The 20,884-nt window shown below is 40.0% G+C and overlaps 1 protein-coding gene across 1 annotated transcript; it reads left to right on the top strand.

Moving 5' to 3' along the window:
• The first annotated feature begins 333 nt into the window (after positions 1 to 333).
• sult2st3 (sulfotransferase family 2, cytosolic sulfotransferase 3) lies at positions 334 to 20,659 on the top strand. The gene is made up of 6 exons (XM_034128140.1): positions 334 to 577; positions 16,819 to 17,027; positions 17,246 to 17,372; positions 17,491 to 17,585; positions 19,143 to 19,323; positions 19,630 to 20,659. The coding sequence occupies exons 1-6, from the start codon at positions 439 to 441 to the stop codon at positions 19,743 to 19,745; spliced, it is 867 nt and encodes a 288-aa protein (XP_033984031.1). The 5' UTR covers positions 334 to 438; the 3' UTR covers positions 19,746 to 20,659.
• The last annotated feature ends 225 nt before the right edge of the window (positions 20,660 to 20,884 follow it).

The following is a 20,884-nucleotide window of genomic DNA, read 5'->3' as shown; positions in this document are numbered from 1 at the left end:
GTAGTTGTAAAACAAATTTGTGCACTTGTAAAAAAAAGTTGTGTACTTGTAAAACCTAAGCTGAATTTGTCTCTGAAACATGATTTATTAGAAAAATGTTATGTGTTTGTTTGATAGATACGTTTTTTCTTTGCAAAACTAAATGCATTAGTTTGTAGATGGTGTTTTGTATTTGCAAACCACATTGTGTTTGTTAGTGAATCATAAGGCATTTGTAAAACCTGTTTAGTTTGTTTGTGGAGTTATGGCAGGAAATTAGCTCCATACTCTGACGCCACTGTCGAGCCGTTAGTGGCCGACTCCGCCTACTAAGGGCTTCTCGGCAACTCTGCAGAATCCTATGGGTGACGTCACGGACCCTACGTCCATTTATATATACAGTCTATGCTCGCGAGTTGCAAACAAAGCTGACAACAGCTTCTAGTCAACGCTCTTAACATGTCTTCTGACGGCTTGATTCTGCAGTATCAGGGACTTCTGCTTCCTAGAGAAACTCACTCCTTAGAGAGCCTGGAGTTTGCACAGGAATTCAAGTTTAGGGACGATGACATCATGGCTGCCGTTTATCCGAAATCAGGTTAGTGTTGTTTTGGGCTCACTGCAGCCTTTACATCAACTTAATGGGTTCAACACAATCTGACAACTATTTTATTTTGCACCACTTCGGGTCCTTTTTCCTCTCTCTGCTGCTGGTGGACTTGGAGCAGAGTTGCGAAGTTGTGTTTTCTGCAACTTTCTTAGTTGTGTCAGTTAACCGGCATGTGTAAAATAGTACAACGTGTGCTTCCCTTTCCATTATGTGAATGGCTTTTTATGATCATTTATATACCCTAAAAGCTATGAAAAATTCGCACAGAGGATTTCAGAGAAACGCATACCATGACCTGATCAGTAAAGTCTGTCAAGTCAACGAGTACATCTGATCTAGTGCCAGATCAGATACACTCTGTGTGCTCTAGTTGTTTGGTTAGGTGAGCTTCTGCAAATGTCACTGTATTGACTCTTGTCTCTAATGGTAGGGTATATTCAGGTTGTATTCATGTTGGTGATAAATCCATTGCAATAAAATAGTGCTATAAATACAAATAGTGTTTCTTTAAAATAGGGCTGTGCAATTAATCGTATTTTAATCGTAATTACGATTTTGGCCTGCCACAATTACGAAAACAACATAATCGAAAAAAACAATTATTTTGCTTTGCTAGGTTGTGACAGTGCACTGCAACATATTTGATCAAATACATTTTGGTCTCATTTATTTGTATTTATCATATTTATATATGTTTAGTAGCTTGGGGAAGTGCGCTCCAAAATAGTTGTTGATCTTGTTTATTGGTATTTATTATTTTGATATTATTTATTTAAATGTATCATTTATTTTATTTATTTTTGTATTGGTTTTTCAGTTGACAGTTAAAAAGATACTGTTCAAATTATTATTTGTATTTGTTTTAAAGTTCAATAAATGGATTTTTTCAAAGTCAATGAATAATCGTATTTAATAATCGTGATATCAATTATTGACCCAAATAATCGTGATTATGATTTTTGCCATAATCGCACAGCCCTGCTTTAAAAAGTCTGTATAGACTGACCAACTAAACCCTAATCATAAATTAACTATTAACAAACTTAACTTAAAGGGGACCTATCATGCAAAATGCACTTTTGTACGTCTTTTATACATGAATATGTGTCCCCGGTGTTCCAGGGAACTCACCAAGTGTCAGAAAACACAACCCTCTCTATTTTCCTCCATACCCAAATCTCTAAAAAAGGGGCTGCAACGGATCTGATAAAAACTGATCCAGATTTGAACACTGTCCTGACGTCAGGACGGTGGCGCTACGGCTATTGGGCCAACTCCACCAATCAGGAGGAGACAACCACGGCATTGCCGTTCGAAAGCGCTGGAGACGCTGTAGTACATATGCCAGGCCTCTAGATGGTGCTGTTGCTCACAGAATCAACCCTTGCAAAAACAGAGCTAACATTTTTCAAATTGAGCGAAATGAGGCATGGCTAAAATGCATGATCTGTTTGGTATTTTGAAAAAAAAAAAGTATAAATATGCCTTATATAGGTATGGTCCTACACTATATTATTCAAATATAGCATGATAGGTCCACTTTAAATGTGACATTTAATGCAAAATACACATTTTCCATGGCTTTGCAATGTGTCTCTGTGTCTTGAGATCCTCACAAATGAGTAAAGATATTTTTTTCTCCAAAATAGTGTAATAACGAGCAATTTAAAACCAGATATGGGGTTTATGTGCCACTGACTCAAGCCAACTGACAATCCCTGCCATCAGAATACTTGTTGTTCTTGTTGTTAGGGTCTGAGACCTAGGTCGGCGAAGACCCTATTGAGATAAACCTGTAAAACACACCCAAAACAGGGAAAACGACCGGCAAAAGCGCAGAAAAGGTTCGGAAATCATGACGGCTGATAGGCCGCGTGAGCCCAGTCACGTGGGCGCAGCCCTCAACACATCTAGGCGTATTATGGGGTGTCATCAAATTCCGTTGCCATGGCGACAGATCACTCGCCATCAAACACAATGTTTATGATACTGCTGTAACTCCTAAATACATTGTCCAATCGGCCTGAAACTTCCCACGTTTGCCAACGGCCGAGTCCTCGAGACACCTACGTGACACGTCGACGTGCGGACAACAGCCTGCGGAGCGTCGAAGACCCGCTCAACGCTGCTTGCAGCTTTAATTCTGTTTGCCATTGTTATTTCCACGCCACGGCCTGGTAACGCTTCATATGCAGGAATCAACAGAAAAGCCTTCATTGCTCCCATCATCAAACAAAGTAAAGACCCAGTGGATTAATATTATTGGTTATGACTGACATGTGCCCACAACCACTGAAAAGCTCTCTCTCAACAAGGGTTAATAGCAGGGGTTAAATTGGGATTTGATATGTGGGGGGGCTCTGTGTGGAGGTTCGAGGGGGTAATACACAAGATCTTTTTACACATATCAAGCCTTCAAATTGCTATTTTAAATCAACATTGCTCTGCACACTTGCTAAACAGTGGCGGCTGGTGGAATTATTTCTAGGTAGGCTAAGGACTATGTTAAAAACGTAAAAACAATGCCATTAGCAATACTTGCATACATATATATATGTATGTGTATATATATGTATATATATATATATATGTATATATATGTATATATATATGTATAAAAAAATGAATTTATCATGAAAAAAATGAATTTATCATGAAAAAAACTCACAAAATGATGCTTTTTTCCATTTTATATCTTTCATTTATGTGATGTACCCAAAAATGTGTCATATCCGAGATGCAATACAAATATTTAAATGAATCAATTAATGCAGATCTAATAAAGTAGCTCAATGCTGTCTGGATGAACAGTTTGCAGGCTTTTATTTAAGAATCTTTTCGTCTGCCTACGTGTTCCTCCAGCAAAATGGAACTTTGCCTCCAGGTTAGAAAGAGCTATGTTGGAGAAAAAAGAGCAGAGCTGTTGGAGCTGTTCCAACACATTACAGACCACTGACTCTATCCATTGCGCAATAGTTATTACAGGGGACACAAGCCTTGACAACAAAGAGCAGCACAAAACTGTGGTGGATAGCATCCTCTTGCAAATAGCCAATCATGAAGCAGATAGGGTTGCAAATACTTTGCCCACAGAGTTTGGAAGGTTACTTAAAAAATGTGACCTGACCTGCCAAGAGGAACATTCAAATATCACACGAACAGTGTGTCAAGTTGGTAGATAATTAACTCTAAAGACTTCATATTTTTGTCACTGCATCCTGGTAAAATTAAAATATAATGTATAATGTTTGTGTCTTTGACATTAGCGCTGCTATGCAGCCATCTGTGCCCTGTACTACGAAGCCAGTTCAACATACCCTGGATATGTTTGAGTTATCTTAACTAACCCTAACAAACGAGATCTCGCTAAGCGGTCCTACGAAGCTGGTTATCAACTCGGTAAATCAAGCCAGGGTTTCTCTCTCCAGCTGAGAGCGCGTTCACGTGAAAAGGGCGGGGTTAGCAACATTTGACCAATCACAAACCGGGACAAGTGTACTGACAGCGCAGCGTCATACTTCATTAATGAAAAGTAAACTAATATTAGACAAATATGAACTTTAAACATCCATGACTTAAACATATAATCCAGGATACAAGCCACATAGCTGCACCTGCAAGGTGAATATAGAACAACTGGTTAAAAAATAAATAAACTACCGAGTGTTTGAAAGCGTACAACAGTTTTTATGATATCACTGCCCCATCTAAGACACGAGTGGATCTGACTTTAATTACATTTGAGTTGAGTGTTTCGTCAACCTAATGTGTTGCTTAAAATAATACTTCTGCATACAGTATGTGACAATGTAAGTGTTGCACGGCCAGATACGGCTCAAGAAGCTGACTCAGATAAGGAAATATATGATATATTATGATATTATATGATCGATGATCTGATTGATGATGTGATATGAATGATAAGTGCGACACGTCCGTGTCTTCTCTGCACTGCATACGGAAGTTTAAACTGTATTTCCTTTATCCTGTAATATGACTTGATAGATTTAAACTCTGCACACTGAGCTCTGATTGGTCAGCAGGCGGTGCTTTCACTGAGTTGATCTCTTTTCTATAGACGCCGGAGGCGGGCAGCGTCAGGTAAAAAAAGTTATTTAGCCTTCCCAAACCTGAGCCTCACGCGCCGCCTATGCTTAAGGTTGTCATATTCCAAAGTTTTCTCTCCTAAATATTAATTTGTAGGGGTTGAAATCTTCTCTGCTGATGGATAGCTCATTCTGGCATGGAAAATATATTCCTTAACAGCAGTTGCCTTGCCATCAGGGCCGTCCCTGGCCAACTTGAGTCCCCACGCAAAGTTAGATGATGAGGCACATTTCCATTATTAATAAAAATCCAGAAACGTCAATTAAATATTGTCTACATCTAAAAGAAAGTGACCCCCACTCCTACCACCACAAAGCCCTGCAGTATCAAGAGATGAAAAAGGAAAAGAGTCACCTCTCTCAGCTGGTCCTGACTCCTGACACTCTGTTCACAAACCGGTTCAAACTGTGATCTGCCTCAGGACCAGTCTGAGCCCACAACTATTAGAGTCAACCAAATTATAACAAAACACACAAAAAACTACCTCACTTATTGGAACACTAAATCCCAAACACAAAGTAAAATGCAATGCTATCTGGCCCTAAAAAGACAGTACACTGGAAGCCTACCTGACCACAGAGAGTGATGTTAAACACAGGAAGATGTTGACAAAGTACAGACTGAGTGCTCACAGCCTGGCCATAGAAACAGGCAGGTGAGTCAATATCACCATACGGTGCATTTGAGACTTCCCCATTTCCCCAAAAAAATCTGAGATTTTCCATTAAACTTCATATTCATTTAGTGGGAATGCTGATACAGCATTCCAACTAGATATTATTCTACGGACAAAATTATTATTATTCCGCCGGAATTTTGCACCTCTTCTCCTCCTGCATTCAACATCGCAGAAACTCCGTTCAAACATCAAAACGTTCAGCTCGGTCGGGAATCGATGGCTATCATTTGGATTATTCATAACTTTCATAATTCCAGAGATACATCCCATAATTCATCACATTTTTAACCATTGAAGTCAATGGAGAAAATCTTCAGACTTGAACAATCTTCATGCGACTTCAACTGCTAACTGTTCATTCATACTTTCACTCAGAAACCTCATTCCAACTTTAAAATGTTACACATCTTTCTGACATTATTCATGTAACACAACTTTTAAATCTGATTCTTACTTTTAGAGTGCGTGATGTCACAGCTAGAGGGTAGGAAATCTTGAAATTTGCCTTCATATTCTTTTTTAAAACTTCCATAATTCCCAAACCCTACATTCCTGAGACATAATTGTTCATGACAAACGTAGGATAACCTCTCGTAGCTTGAAAAATGACAAATAATGAAGCAAAAAATAATTAAACAAAATGCCTCTTGAGGGCATGAAGTGACAAAAACTTTCAACATGTCTCCATTAAAACCCATTGTAATTTCAGGCTGATATTTCCTCACAGCAGCAGCCGCACACCTTTAGTTAAACTGCCAAAAAGGCCACATTATTAACCCGAAAGTACACACAAATTACACTTCAGATACTCAACTTCCTTGACATGCTTCACGTTTTGAAATTTCACAGATATCTGTTATGGTTCTTCCACAAAACGTTCACATGTAAGAGGTTTATCTCTCATTCAGAACAATGCAAACCTTTGATCTCTACAGAGCTCGTTAGCTCAACTATAAACACCTGTGTAATGGAACACGATGATGTCATCACTCCAACTGACAGCAGTCAGTTCTAACTGTTCATTTCATACTCACAGACACACACACTCTCTCTCTCTCTCACACACAGTCTCTCTCTCTCTCTCTCTCTCTCTCTCTCTCTCTCTCTCTCTCTCTCTCTCTCTCTCTGACACACACACACTCTCTCTCTCTCTCTCACACAGAATGTTCCAAACAGCCCAAAACTTCACAGGTTTGGTAACGATGCAGCCATCAACGCATCTAAACGTATTATGGGGTGTCATCAAGGCGGGACCTCCTGCCTCCGGGCTGGAAGTTCCAGAGCTAGCTCAAGCTACCAAGCTAAGCTAACATGCTCCCCATCTGCACACTGCCGTCGCATTGTACGTTTCTAAGGTAAGCGGACATGAGACTATTCAGCAAAACTATAAATAATAATCTAAGTTGAGTTTTTAGCATAATACTTCAGAATCTTAAAATCCCTTAACGTTTGTATGCAATGTGCTAAATGCAACACTGGAATCAAGCAAATATTAATATGTTTGCATGACATTAGTTATTTATATTTTGCCATCACTTAATTATACGTTTAATACATTTAAGTTAAGCTAAGGTGCATGTGATGATAGCTAGTTAGTGCTCTTACCTGTGAGGCCTCCTCCAAACAGCATTATAACCAGACTGTATCATTAAAACTATAAGTACCAGTTCTAGGTCCTTGACTTTAGACAAACAATTCAAAAGACAAAATGTATTTAAAGACCAATCTTTATTTGAAGGTGCCTCTTAACCTGAGATATTATTAAAAAAACTGAGCAACTCAACGGTTCACTTTTATATTTCTTATTGTCTAAAGCATTTATTATTTTCATTTTTCCCCTCTCATATTCAGTGTGGACGGATTGAGACCGCGTGGTGTCCAGAGAGCTGCAGAGACTTCAGGGAGAAACCTCCGTGTGATGGACGTCCAGTCTGTTGGTTTGGCCGGAGAGGACTGAGGGTCTTTCCTCTGTGAGGAGGACCAGGCCTGATGGAGGAGCCCATGCATAGCTGATACCACCTGCACAGGCCTTGTCTGTCACTTTATTTGACTAAATGTGTTTACTTATACATTTAATAGGTTTACACCTTCTGTCCATATGTGCTTTTTATTTAAAACATGTTTGATTAACTTTTGGTTCACATTTCAATAAATTGAATTTGTATTTGCACTCCTTTTGTCCATTATTCTTACTGAAAATGTTAGATTACACATTCACATCCGACTGAAGATTGGCCCCATTTATTTGCGTTGCAAACTCTGCGGTACAAGGTACATGTTGTGAAGCTCATAAAGTGAGGCAAATAGAAATAATCAGCTGATGGAGTGTAGATGTGGAAATAGGTGCATTCGATCAGCTGACTGTGTTTTCACAATAAAAATAGTTTCTTAGTGAATGTCCTGTACTGGTCTTAACATCTCATAACATCAGCTTTTAATTTTCCTATTGGATGTTTTTCTTGACCCTCGGAGAAAGAGGAGATGCTGAGTCGTGTCTTTCAGGCATGTCCTTTCCTAACAAAAATTACAGGAAACATAAAACATATTATTGCAGAACAAGTGTGTTATTTATGAAAGAGGTGTGTTTGTGTGTTTAGGGGCTGTAGATATAATTATTTTGTAATTGTAATGTTTTATTTTATTCCAACAGTGAGCTACAAAGACAATCAGATTATGAATGAACAGTATGAAATTCATCAACATTGAAATGTATTTTATTATCAAAATAATATTTAACTGTTATCAAAACTTAGTGCAACTGTAGAAGCTTGCTCTGTTGTCTCACTGAAAGAATAACTTTTACCACGTTTTCACAGACAATATTGAGAGATAAATAGCAGTTGTCACTATGCGTTAAATATCTTTGCCTTCAATACCTTAAATTAGAAAGCTGACAGTCATATTGCTTGTTAACATCTAAATGTAACCCTTTGCATGGAAAAACCCCTCAACTTCACTGATGTGTAGGTGATCTAGTATTTAGTATTGTTTAATGGAATGTATATCAGTGTATTAAAGTCAATACTTCATTTATTTAAACCAATATCTTTCTTGATTCTTTGTACAGTATGAAAAAAGAGTATTTGTACCTGTGCTGAAGTTCACTGCTGTGAGGAGTCCAGTTCTGTCTCTCACTCTCTGGTCCAGCCTGTCTGCATCACCTTCACAATTTAAACAAACAGATATATATGTAAAGAACCATGTGTACAAACAATATAACTTATTATCTTCTGTTGAACATGTTGGATTGTGTATTGTCCGAGTCAGGGTCCTTTTTATTTTACTGTAACTTTGGAAGTTGTGTTACCAATGCTTACTGTTTATTTGATACCAATTTGGTAATGCAATTAATAAAAACAACAAGGTTTGGGTTCGTTCTTCAGATGACTGTGATGTTAACGTGTAAGCTCAATAATGAACTCCAGCTCAACCAACCATATTGTAATATCTAAGTAATCATCTTGAAATATGACATTAATAATTGTAATATACACACATCTTATTGTGAGGTTGATTTCACATACACTACTTCGACGTTAGCTTGTCTACATACTCGAGCATAGCCAATTTAAATTAACCTTAGCATGCATACAGTTCCTACCTACATAATAAAATATCTCTCTAAGTTACAAGGATGACCTTATTTTATCAACCTCAAACAGAAGCCTTTTGTTCTCCAGTATTATCCCACTTAACGCTTAACACTTGTCTATTTAGTTTTAACCTTTATATATACGGTCTATGGTTTTAAGTTAACTTGGAGGCTACGATTAGCATCGTTAGCACCGATGTAGCTACCACTCGCTTACACGATAACCCAAGCCTTAACATTCATTACGTAGCTGATTAAAATCATAAACACATAAGTACTCGAATTTCACTTACCGCAAAACGGCATTCATGCACCGTCTGTTTTAACCGCAGAGCGAGTCACAATAGTCCGATATATAAGCATGAAGAACAAACAAACACGGCCGGGGTCAAGTTGTGTTCCCTGGATGAACTGGGCAGGCAGAGTCCCTGTAGCTTCACGGACGGAGCAGCTAGCAGAGAGACAAGAAGCTAACAGCAGCAGTCACTTGACAGAGCTGTCACTCAATGTGACCACGCCCCAATTTATGCAAAAACTTTAAGACCTAATATAAATAAAAGGGTCATGTTAGAAAACAATTCACTCACAGATCCATAATCATGAAGGTGGAATCTAACTATATACATAATAAAATGTGTATAATGTGTGATGATTAATGGTTTTTGTGTTAATGTAATAGCAGTTAAAACAGGACCGGTCAAATTTGACCGCGAACACCAAAGTAAGGGGGGGAAAACGAAGACAATAGGAGGGTTAAATAGACGTTATGCTGTTAGAAATGGAAGTTGGTCAAGCTCCCACACTTTTTATAAATTAACTGCAAGTACATGCAAACAGCAAAATGTATCCACCCACGTCATGGACAAAATTCAAAGAGTAAATACATTGTAATTACATAGTGATTATAAAATGTACATTTTCAGAAAGCTATAGTCCCTTTCTCAACAATATATTTCAGTTAATGGAAAAAGTATTTGGATAATAATGAAATGATGGCAAACTATTTGTACCATGTCCACCCTGTCATGGGAAGGCTTGCTGACAGGGTGGACAATGGTACAAATAGTTTGCCATAATTTCATTATTATCCAACATTTTTTTCCATTAACTGAAATATATTGTTGAGAAAGGGACTATAGCTTTCTGAAAATGTACATTTTATATTATTTATGGAAGGTTTGCTGACAGGGTGGACAATGACAGGGTGGACATTTTTGGCTAATATTAGCATTTAATGAGCACATGGTGGACCTTCAGTTAGCAACATGATTCAAGGTGACTGTGTACTGTTTAACAAATATATTTCGAATTTCTGAAAGGTTTTTATATTAATTGACATTTCACTATGACAGAGTGGACATGTTAAGCTTGACAACATCCAACTACACACATAATATGATTATAATTTCGAAATATAAGTTAAAAAACGTACTTTGCAACTAGCCAACTTCACGGCGTATACTGCCACCCGAAGTCCCCGGAGTTGGGGACTGGCTTCAGTAGAAGCTGCTGGGACTCCCAGCAGCTTCTACTGAAGCCTTCCGAGTAAATCGCCAGAATGCCGACACCTCCTCATCTCCACCGCTCCCATGTTATTTGTTGTGTTGCCATAAGTTATTCTCTCTCCGTTGGTGCGCGGGGCTAATGCTAATGCTAATGCCAGCAAATACAATGGCGGCTTCACAAAACTTTTCCGAGTTTTACGGGGCGTGGTTTTCAATCCGCCCAGCCAATCAGAAATTGGAACTTTTTTCTCCCCAGCAAAGTACCACCTCTCTAGCAGGGACTGAAAAGGGGGTAAAAGTTCTCATGAACTAAGTTCTCTTTTAGGTGTGAACGCAAAATCCCAGGAACTATTGGAACGGGAAAAGTACGGGGAAAAGTACTCCGGTGTGAAAGCGCCTATTGAGAGTGCACTACCCTCGGCATAGAGTGGTGCAGTGACGCGTCCTAAAACTCGGAAGTAAGCTGCGCATGGGTTCCCTCCATGGATGTATAATAAGAACGTTCCCTCGACAAAATAGCAATGGGATTTCTCCATAGGATTTTGGAAAATAGCTCGAAATAAGGTCTGTGGAAAACGAACCTGTTAGATAAATGTACATTTTGTTCAGCCGGATAATATCCACATGTCTACCCTACTTTTATCATTTTCGAATCATAAATCTAATCGATAGATTTATGATCGATAGATAAATCCCATTGCTTTTTTGTCGAGGGAACCCATGCGCAGCTTACTTCCGGGTTTTAGGACGCGTCACTGCAACCCCTCGATTCCACCGGGTACGTCTGCGTCGCGGCGTTCGCAAAGATCGCAACCACTCTAGTCAATGGGTGCTATTCCACCAGACGCACCGCGTTACGGCTCAGAGGCGTCCCAGAAGCGTCTCGGCGCTGGGCTCCGCTGAAAATAGGATGCAAGTCTATTTTCGACGCGAGGCGTTGCATAGCGCCGGGCAGGAAGTGGACCGCTCAGAGCATCCAGTCAATCCCCAAAATAAACTAATTTTGCAGACCCTATCCCTCCGTAGTCTTTCAAGTAGGAGGAGAAATGCCAGCATTCTCCTCCGGTTTACAGGCACTGTGTAAATTATATTAGATAGTTGTTAAAAGATTGTTGGCTTATCTTTCTTACAGTGCAGACGCTTTTCTGCTTGCTCTTGCCTCTGCTTACTTTTTATGCTGATTTTCCTATTCTTATTCTCTGAAAACTTCGAGCAGCGGCTCCTGGACATTAACTTATCACTGGGACAGTTATTCATCGTAAATAGACGGAGGGTTTCAGCCATATTTCAACATTTTTACGACGACCTCAGTCTTACAGTAGCGTGGCCTAGCAACAGCTAAAGCCTGGTAGGCTACTGCATGCTATTTAGCTTAGGCTAGTTGGTAGCAAAATGCCTCCGTTCTCTACAGATGACTTCCACAAACTTCAACAGAAGATGGCTGTGTTGGAAATGAAAATGCAACGGTTGGAAGTTAACGTGGAAGTGAATGGACTATGTTGTGGGAATAACACCACTTTACCAGTGTTGCAAGATAATGGAAAAGGGTATGCTAACTCACAGCTAGTTAGCAGCTACAAGGTTTCCAAGGAACAGGAGGGCTGTGTACTGGGTAATAAATCTACAAGTGGTAGTCCTCCCTGGAACTCTCTGGGTGCAAAGCCTAAGAGTAAATCATTTCCATGGGATTTGGGAGGACGAATAACAGGCAGAGCCCAGCGCTCTGAAATCTGTGATGCGACCGGCTGGCCTGCATTGTTATCACCCAGGAAGAGTGCCTCTTCAACCCCTATTCATACTAGGAAACAGCCGTGGACAGCTGCTAAAGGGAGAACTACAAACAATCCTCCTAAACCACCAAGTGTGCCAATCCAGAACAGATACGCTCCGCTGACCGAGAACCGGAGATCTCTTTCTGATGACCTGGATAACCTGTCCTCTTCACACAGCAGGGTAAGGACCAATAGCTACTCCAAAAGTAAAAGGCTAGAGGGAAAGCTAACGACTGGGCTTGAAACTCTGATTGTGGGTGACTCTGCTGTAAGAGATGTAAAAGGTCTGTGTAGTAAGAACAACACCAAAGTACTCTGTTTTCCCAAGGATATGGTCTCAGACTTGGCTGAGAAGATCCTGCATATTGGGGCTGAACATCCGACTGTGAAGAATGTGGTACTACATATTGGAACAAATGATGTTGTGAAACAACAGTCAGAAGCGCTGAAAGAAGACTTTAAATGTCTGTTGGAAACTGTCAGCTCTCTAAATGCGGAGGTGTTCATCAGTGGCCCTCTACCGCCAGTCAGAAGAGGAGTGGAGAGATTCAGCAGACTGTTTGCATTGAACATGTGGCTTTCAGCTGCCTGCACTGACCATTCTGTCCATTTTATTGACAATTTTAACTTTTTCTGGGATCGCAGACATCTTTTTAAGGCAGATGGAGTTTGCCTGAACAAGTCAGGAGTGAAATTGTTTATCTCTAACATATTCAACTGCCTGCGTCAGCAATCTGTTCCCTCTGCCAAGGACAAGCGGCAAGAGGAATCAAAACAGGAGAAAGTCACAACACATTGCGCAGAAAACCCTGAAGAAGTATCACTGCACCCGCCTGAGGAATGTTCTGATTATGGGAGACCTATGACACAAATGGAGGAGTCTCCACTGCCCGTCACCCCCCCTGTCAACGCCTTTGAGGATACTCTTCATTCATCCCCCAGCTCTCTCTACTCTCCGCTCACCCTTTCACCCTCGCCCTCCCCCCTGGAGTTCGATGACTGCATGAAGGCGAGATGCAGGGTTGGCAGCATGTCCTTTACCCCCGCCCCTCAACGCCCACCAAAATCACCGAAGACAAGCCTACGTCAACCACCTCCCCCCCCTGGCAGCATCTCCTTTACCCCCGCCCTTCCACAACGCCCACCAAAATCACAGAAGCAGAGACGCGCACCATCTCCCCCGTCTTCATCACCGTGCCTACGTCAACCACCTCCCATCCCTTCAAGAAGGCATCTGCAGTCTCCGAAGCCTGATAAGGATGTGTGTGTACAAAACGCAACAAACTTTTACTGATATGTGCTGGGTCCAGGCTCAAGGGCATATGGCACTCTCAACTCTTTCCAGCACATGCCGGGGCCCTGCCTGCCAGTAGCTTTGCCGATATCTGTGTTGATAGGTAATAGATTAAGAGCGGTAAATCAGCTTAGAAACAGGAAGTGCTCAAACGTTTGTGTGAGGTTATCAAATTTAGCAGTGATTCCATGTCAGCCACAGCTTGTCACAACATTTTTTACTGATAGTGTATTTAACAAACTTAAACTAGCTTTATTAAATGTCAGGTCTTTGGCAGGAAAAACATTTTTAATCAATGATTTTATCACTGAGCACAATCTCGATTTTATGTTTTTAACGGAAACTTGGATTGAACAAAATAACAGTGCAGCTGTTCTTATCGAATCAACCCCTCCCAACTTTAGTTTTATGAGTCAGGAAAGAATGCATAAGAAAGGGGGTGGAGTTGCTATTTTGTTCAATGATTCCATTCAATGCAGGAAGACATCTTATGGGGACTTTGCTTCTTTTGAATATGTGGCCCTTCAGCTGAAATGCTCCTCTCGAGCTCTGTTCCTAAATATCTATAGACCACCCAAATACTGTGCAAGCTTTTTTGATGATTTTACTGAACTGCTGTCTATAGTGTGTATTGACTTTGACCGTTTAGTCATTGTTGGTGATTTTAACATCCATGTTGACAACCCCCAGGACAGAGGGGCTAAAGAACTGTTTTGTGTTCTTGATAACTATGGACTGACTCAGCATGTGGCGGAGCCCACGCACAATAAGGGGCACACTCTGGACTTAATTATCTCAAAGGGTCTGAATATCTCAAAGGTTGTAGTGACTGATGTTGCACTCTCTGATCATTCCTGTGTTTTCTTTGAGAGCTCTATTTCTGTTCACAAAAATGTTCAGAAAGAGGTAACCACAAAGCGATATTTAACAGAAAATACTAGGGAAATGTTTACTCATAATTTTTCATCCACACTTGCCCCTGCTAACATCTCAGTAAATGAGCTAGTAGATCATTTTAATTCAAAAATTAAAAATGTTATAGATACCATTGCTCCAACTAAGGTAAAGGAAGTGATTAGCAAGAAAATATCTCCATGGAGAAAGGCCATGACCGTGAGAACAGAAAAAAGAGAGTGTCGAAAAGCTGAACGTAGGTGGCGAAAAACAAATCTCCAGGTTCACTTTGAAATCTATAAAGAGAGACTTAGCCTTTATAATTTGGAATTGAAAAACGCACGACAGTCTTTCTTCTCTGACATCATTACCAAAAACAAAAACAACGCACGTGCCTTGTTTGCTACTGTCGACAGACTAACTAACCCCCCAGTGTCAGTAGCCTCTGAATTTCTATCCACCAGGGCGTGCAATGATTTTGCCTCCTTCTTCACTGACAAAATTCAGAAAATTAGACAAGCAGTCAGTGCCTCTACATCAGGTACAGCAAATGTTTTGTCCCTATGTCCACCTAATATCAATTCAAACACCATGACACAATTCCATCAGATTAATGGTAAAAACTTAGAGGACATTATTCAACTTCTGAAATCCTCCTCCTGCTGCCTTGATATTATTCCAACAGGATTTTTCAAAGATGTTTTTCCTTGCATGGCCTCAGATCTACTTCATATAGTAAACACATCTCTTCACTCAGGTATTTTTCCAGAGGCCCTGAAAACTGCAGTCATTAAACCGCTCTTAAAAAAGAATAATCTAGATGCCTCAGTAATGAACAATTACAGGCCAATATCAAACCTGCCATTTCTAGGTAAAATCATTGAAAAAGTTGTATTTCAACAGTTGAGTAACTTCTTGCATTTAAATAACTGTTTGGATGTGTTCCAGTCAGGATTTCGTCCAAACCACAGCACTGAGACTGCTCTTGTAAAGGTCTTCAATGACATCCACTTAAACACAGACAGTGGCAGAACTTCAGTGTTAGTATTATTAGATCTCAGTGCTGCGTTTGACACTGTTGACCACAACATATTACTAGACCGACTAGAAAACTGGGTGGGACTTTCGGCAACAGTTCTAAATTGGTTTGAGTCCTACTTAAAGGACAGAAAAAACTTTGTTTCTATAGGTAAATACACATCTGAGTTGACAAATATGACATGTGGGGTACCTCAAGGCTCCATCTTGGGGCCTCTTCTCTTTAACATCTACATGCTACCACTGGCTCAGATAATGAAAAACAACAAAATAAGTTACCATAGCTATGCGGATGACACACAAATTTACGTAACAATTTCACCAGGAGATTATGCTCCAATTCAAACACTGAGTAAGTGCATTGAACAAATCAATGACTGGATGTGTCAAAACTTTCTCCAATTAAACAAAGATAAAACTGAGGTAATGGTTTTTGGAGCCAAGGCAGAACGTATAAAAGTTAGCGCTGAGCTTCAGTCTGCAATGTTCAAAACAACAGATAAAGCCAGAAATCTAGGTGTAGTCATGGACTCTGACCTGAGTTTCAACAGTCACATTAAAACAGTTACTAAATCAGCCTACTATCACCTAAAGAACATATCTAGGATTAAAGGACTAATGTCACAGCAGGATTTGGAAAAACTTGTCCATGCTTTTATCTTCAGTAGACTCGACTACTGCAATGGTGTCTTTACAGGCCTCACTAAAAAATCTATTAGAAAGCTGCAGCTAATTCAGAACGCCGCTGCTCGAGTCCTCACTAACACTAAGAAAGTGGATCACATCACTCCTGTTCTGAAGTCCTTACACTGGCTTCCTGTGTGTCAAAGAATAGATTTCAAAATATTGTTGCTGGTTTATAAAGCATTGAATGGTTTAGGCCCAAAATACATGTCTGACCTACTGCTAAATTATGAACCATCCAGAACTCTCAGGTCTTCAGGGACTGGTCAGCTTTCTGTCCCCAGAGTCAGAACTAAACATGGAGAAGCAGCATTCAGTTATTATGCTCCAAATATCTGGAACAAACTCCCAGAAACCTGCAGGTCCGCTGCAACTCTTACTACTTTTAAATCCAGGCTGAAGACTTTTCTTTTTGCCGCTGCTTTTAATTGAACTATTCACATCTTAAACTGCACTGTAACTTTTAACTTTTATCCATGTATTTTTTCTTTTAATGTTTATTTTATTATCTTTTCTTTTTAATGACTGATTTTAAATGCCATTTTTAAAATGTCTTCCATTTTTGTAAAGCACTTTGAATTACCTTGTGTTGAAAGGTGCTATATAAATAAACTTGCCTTGCCTTGCCTTGCCTTACTGTTCTACTATTTTTTATTTTCTGCAGGTACAATCTGGATGCAGGAAATCCTCCCACTGCTGCTTAATGGAGGTGATCTGACCCCAATCCACACCATCCCTAACTGGGATAGGGTCCCCTGGCTGGAGGAGAAAAGATTAGCACTGATTGCGGATACGTTGACTGCTCCACGGGCAATGGTCACACATTTCCCTTTCCGACTCATGCCCCCATCCTTCCACGCCTCCAAAGCCAAGGTAAAAGTGTGGAGGCATTTTCTTTTCTTTTTAATTTTCTTTTGGAAACATCTATGAATTGAGCTCCATATTGTGGTGTTTCTGTGAAAGCTTCCACGTATTTGTCTGTAATTAAAATGTTTTTTAACATGCTGTCTGTCCTTCAATAATTAATATCTAACACACATTGTATCTAGTGTGTTATTGAATTAGTCTCTCATGTCTCTGCTATACTGTAGGTGATCTATGTCATGCGGAACCCTAAGGACATCCTAGTTTCTTCATACTACTTCCATCAGATGGCCGAATTCCTTGATGATCCAGGGACCTTTGATGAATTCATCGAAAAATTCCTTGATGGCAATGGTGAGTGGTTTCATCCCCAATAAAGAGAGCTTCAGAATTATAATGTGAACACATTTTGAAAGGAAGTAAAAGTCACCTTTGTATTTATGCTGAGGTCTATTTTCCATGTTGTCTGCAGTGATGTTTGGAAAATGGACCGACCATGTGAAAGGCTGGAGAAGTGCCGAGCTGGGAGACAGGATACTGTTCATCACATATGAAGAAATGTGTCAGGTAAAACATAAACATGTGGAGACAGCTTATTCACAAAAGGCAGTGATCTTATTCACTATTGCAGCAGAAGGCAGTCCAAAACAAGCCGCAAGGCACTTTGACGGCTCAAACAAAACCACTCCACACCATCCTTTCGTTTGACAATCTTTTACAAACACATGCAAAAGAAATAAAATACAATCCAATACCAGAGGAAGTGAGATGGTGATTGTGATCGTGATTGCGGTTAGAAATTGGCTATCCTTTCTCTGGGCACGATAAAATGGTATTATTTGAAATAGATTTTTTCACTAGATCAGAATACCTTCCATGTACGCATTTGCTCATTTCGTCCCCATGAAACACCTTTTTTATACTCCCATTTAACCTTTATCTTATGTATTTTTAACCAGTTACCGTGATTTTCCATTTATTATTTGCTTTATTATTTCCCTTCCCTTATATTGTGTTTCAATTTGTGCCTGTGTCAGTTAAGTTAAGGCGGTGTGTGGCGCAGTGGGTTGTGTGTAGGTGTTCGGACCAGGGGGTCACAGGTTCAAACCCCACTGCAGTCAGCATGTCATTGTGTCCCTGGGCAAGACACTTCACCCTAAATTGCTCCTGTGGGGATTGTCCACAGTATTGAGTATGCAAGTCGCTTTGGATAAAAGCATCTAACAAGTGACATGTAATGTAATGTAATTAAGTAGTTATTAAACATGATACAAATATAGATGGAGCGCTCCCAGCTGTGTGCCTCCTAAATCCTAACCTCCGGGGGTTTGCCGGCAAGTTTATATTGGATGATTAAATGACTTAAATTGAATTGAATGAACGGTTGTGTCTAGATTCCATGAATCCATTCATTCAAATGCAGGGTTTCACCATGGGAGGGCGCTTCCTATAAAAAAGCACGTACAGCTGCCAAGCTATACTGATGAAACTTTGGTCTTTATTCATGCCATGGTCGACACTGTATGTTAACTAAACATACTGTACTGTGGGTATTGTCCACAGTACATGTATGATACTAATGTGTACTTGTAAAGCGCCTTGATGACTTTGAGGTGTGAAGATGGGCGGTGTGGCGCAGTGGGCTGTGCATTGATCATCAGATCAAGGGGGCGAAACCCGCCTCCGCCGCCGCTGCGTCTGTAAAGCCGTTGTGTCCTTGGGCAAGACACTTCACCTGAATTTGCTCCTGTGGGTATTGTCCACAGTACATGACCGTTACATGTATGTATGTATGTGTAATGTGTACCTGTAAAGCGCTTTGGGTCATGGAAAAAGCGCTATAATAAATATAAGGAATTATTATTATTATTACAGTACATTAGTTGCTAACTTCAATAATGTTTGCTGCCCATCAGTTGTCAATCATTCACATGTATTGACATGTATATGTTAATGTATTACAATTGTGGCTAGCAACTGACTACCTGTCTCCTGTGTAAAGAAAACTTAGATGGAGTCCGAGCAAAAATCATGTAGAAAAGTTCTTCATTAGAGAATGTGCAGTATAACAGCTCCCGTTGCTCCACACACATGAAAACACATGTCCATGTTCCCCGTGTTTAGGACCTCCCAGCAGCTCTCAGGCAGATGTCAGATTTCCTGGGCCGTAACCTGAGTGAAGTCACTATTCAGAAGATAGCACAACATTGCACCTTCAAGACGATGAAGACAAACCGCATGTCCAACTTCAGCCTGGTCCCCAAGCAGTACATGAACGCTGAGAAATCTCCGTTCCTCAGGAAAGGTGAGGCGGCGTGTGTCCATCATCATAACCTCTATTTTTTTTCAGTTTGCATTGAACTGTGTGAAGTGTCAACCTGGTTGAAGTATTGGAATTGGTTAGTTATTTGGAGAGAGATTTTCAGTCATATCTGACTATTTGTGTGTGCGTGTGTGTGTGTGTGTGTGTGTGTGTGTGTGTGTGTGTGTGTGTGTGTGTGTGTGTGTGTGTGTGTGTGTGTGTGTGTGTGTGTGTGTGTGTGTGTGTGTGTGTGTGTGTGTGTGTGTGTGTGTGTGTGTGTGTGTGTGTGTGTGTGTGTGTGTGTGTTAGGTGTTCCGGGTGACTGGAAAAACCATTTCAGCTCAGAGCAACTGGCCAGATTCACTTCACCTATTCGCAAAGAGCTGCAGAGTGAGAGCTTCACTCTGCCCTACAACCTGGATTAACCATCAACTGGGGCAAAGAAGAAGATATAACATCCAGGCAAATAAAAAACATAGCAGTAAACTACTGAGAATTAACAAATAATTATTGTTTTTTACACATCAATCGAATTATGCTGTTAGTCGGCTTTATTCCTACACATTTATATCCTTTCATTGATGTTAAAATGTTTTTAACTGGATTATTGTTGCATTTAGCAATTTAGCTACTTTCAGTAATGAAACATAATTAGTATAATTGGTGTAGGGTTTCAATTTTAAATGAACTATTATTTAATTATTACTTGATTGATATGCATCCCTTCTTGTATTACTTTGTGCATGCTTGCTTTAGCCTTAGTAAAGTAAAAGAACATTTGAACCTACTTTGTAAACTTCTTTTTTCCTATGAGTGTCCCCTTTAGGAAATATATGACTAAAGACTGTCTTGGTGTTCTTACACCGGGACATTTGGTTCTATTCTTCGTACATGGGTATCCAAGTTATCGCTTTGTCCTAAAAAAGTCACTCAGACATAGATAGAATTAGCACCATCAATACATTCCATTCAAATTTAAGTGAATCTCTAAACCTGGGGAAAGAATCACGAGTGGTTAATCTGTCACAAATCGTTATCACAGGTTAGCAGTATACTCAACACCAGGACTTTTTACACCAGCACAGGCATTTAGTCTTCTCTCATTTGCAGGCATAACACTTTTGCAAGTCCAGTGAACAGCACCTGACTCGTAAATTGTCAAAGAGCTGGGGTTAAGGAGTAGTACATTACTAAAAAATGAGAAAGAAATGTCTGGCCTTATCCCAGTTAGACAAATGAAAACACACAGCTCATTATAAAAATTCATGAATGTATGAATGTTCAGTTTTGTTTGTCTAACCTTTAGTGAAGGAATAAAATGACTTCAGGCAAACATGAAGTGTGAGGCAGAAGATACTATCCCCTCTGACACACACACACACACACACACACACACACACACACACACACACACACACGCACACACACACACACACACACACACACACACACACACACACACACACACACACACACACACAGCCCTTTGAATGACCTCTGTGTTTCATAAGGTGTTAAATAAATAAATTACCCTTAACTTAACTTATCTTATCATAGAGATAAA

Source organism: Trematomus bernacchii, unplaced genomic scaffold (genome assembly GCF_902827165.1).
Source record: "Trematomus bernacchii unplaced genomic scaffold, fTreBer1.1, whole genome shotgun sequence".
Lineage (NCBI taxonomy): Eukaryota > Metazoa > Chordata > Actinopteri > Perciformes > Nototheniidae > Trematomus > Trematomus bernacchii.
The sequence above is the reverse complement of the archived record's forward strand: the minus strand, read 5'-3'. Positions and strand labels throughout refer to the sequence as shown.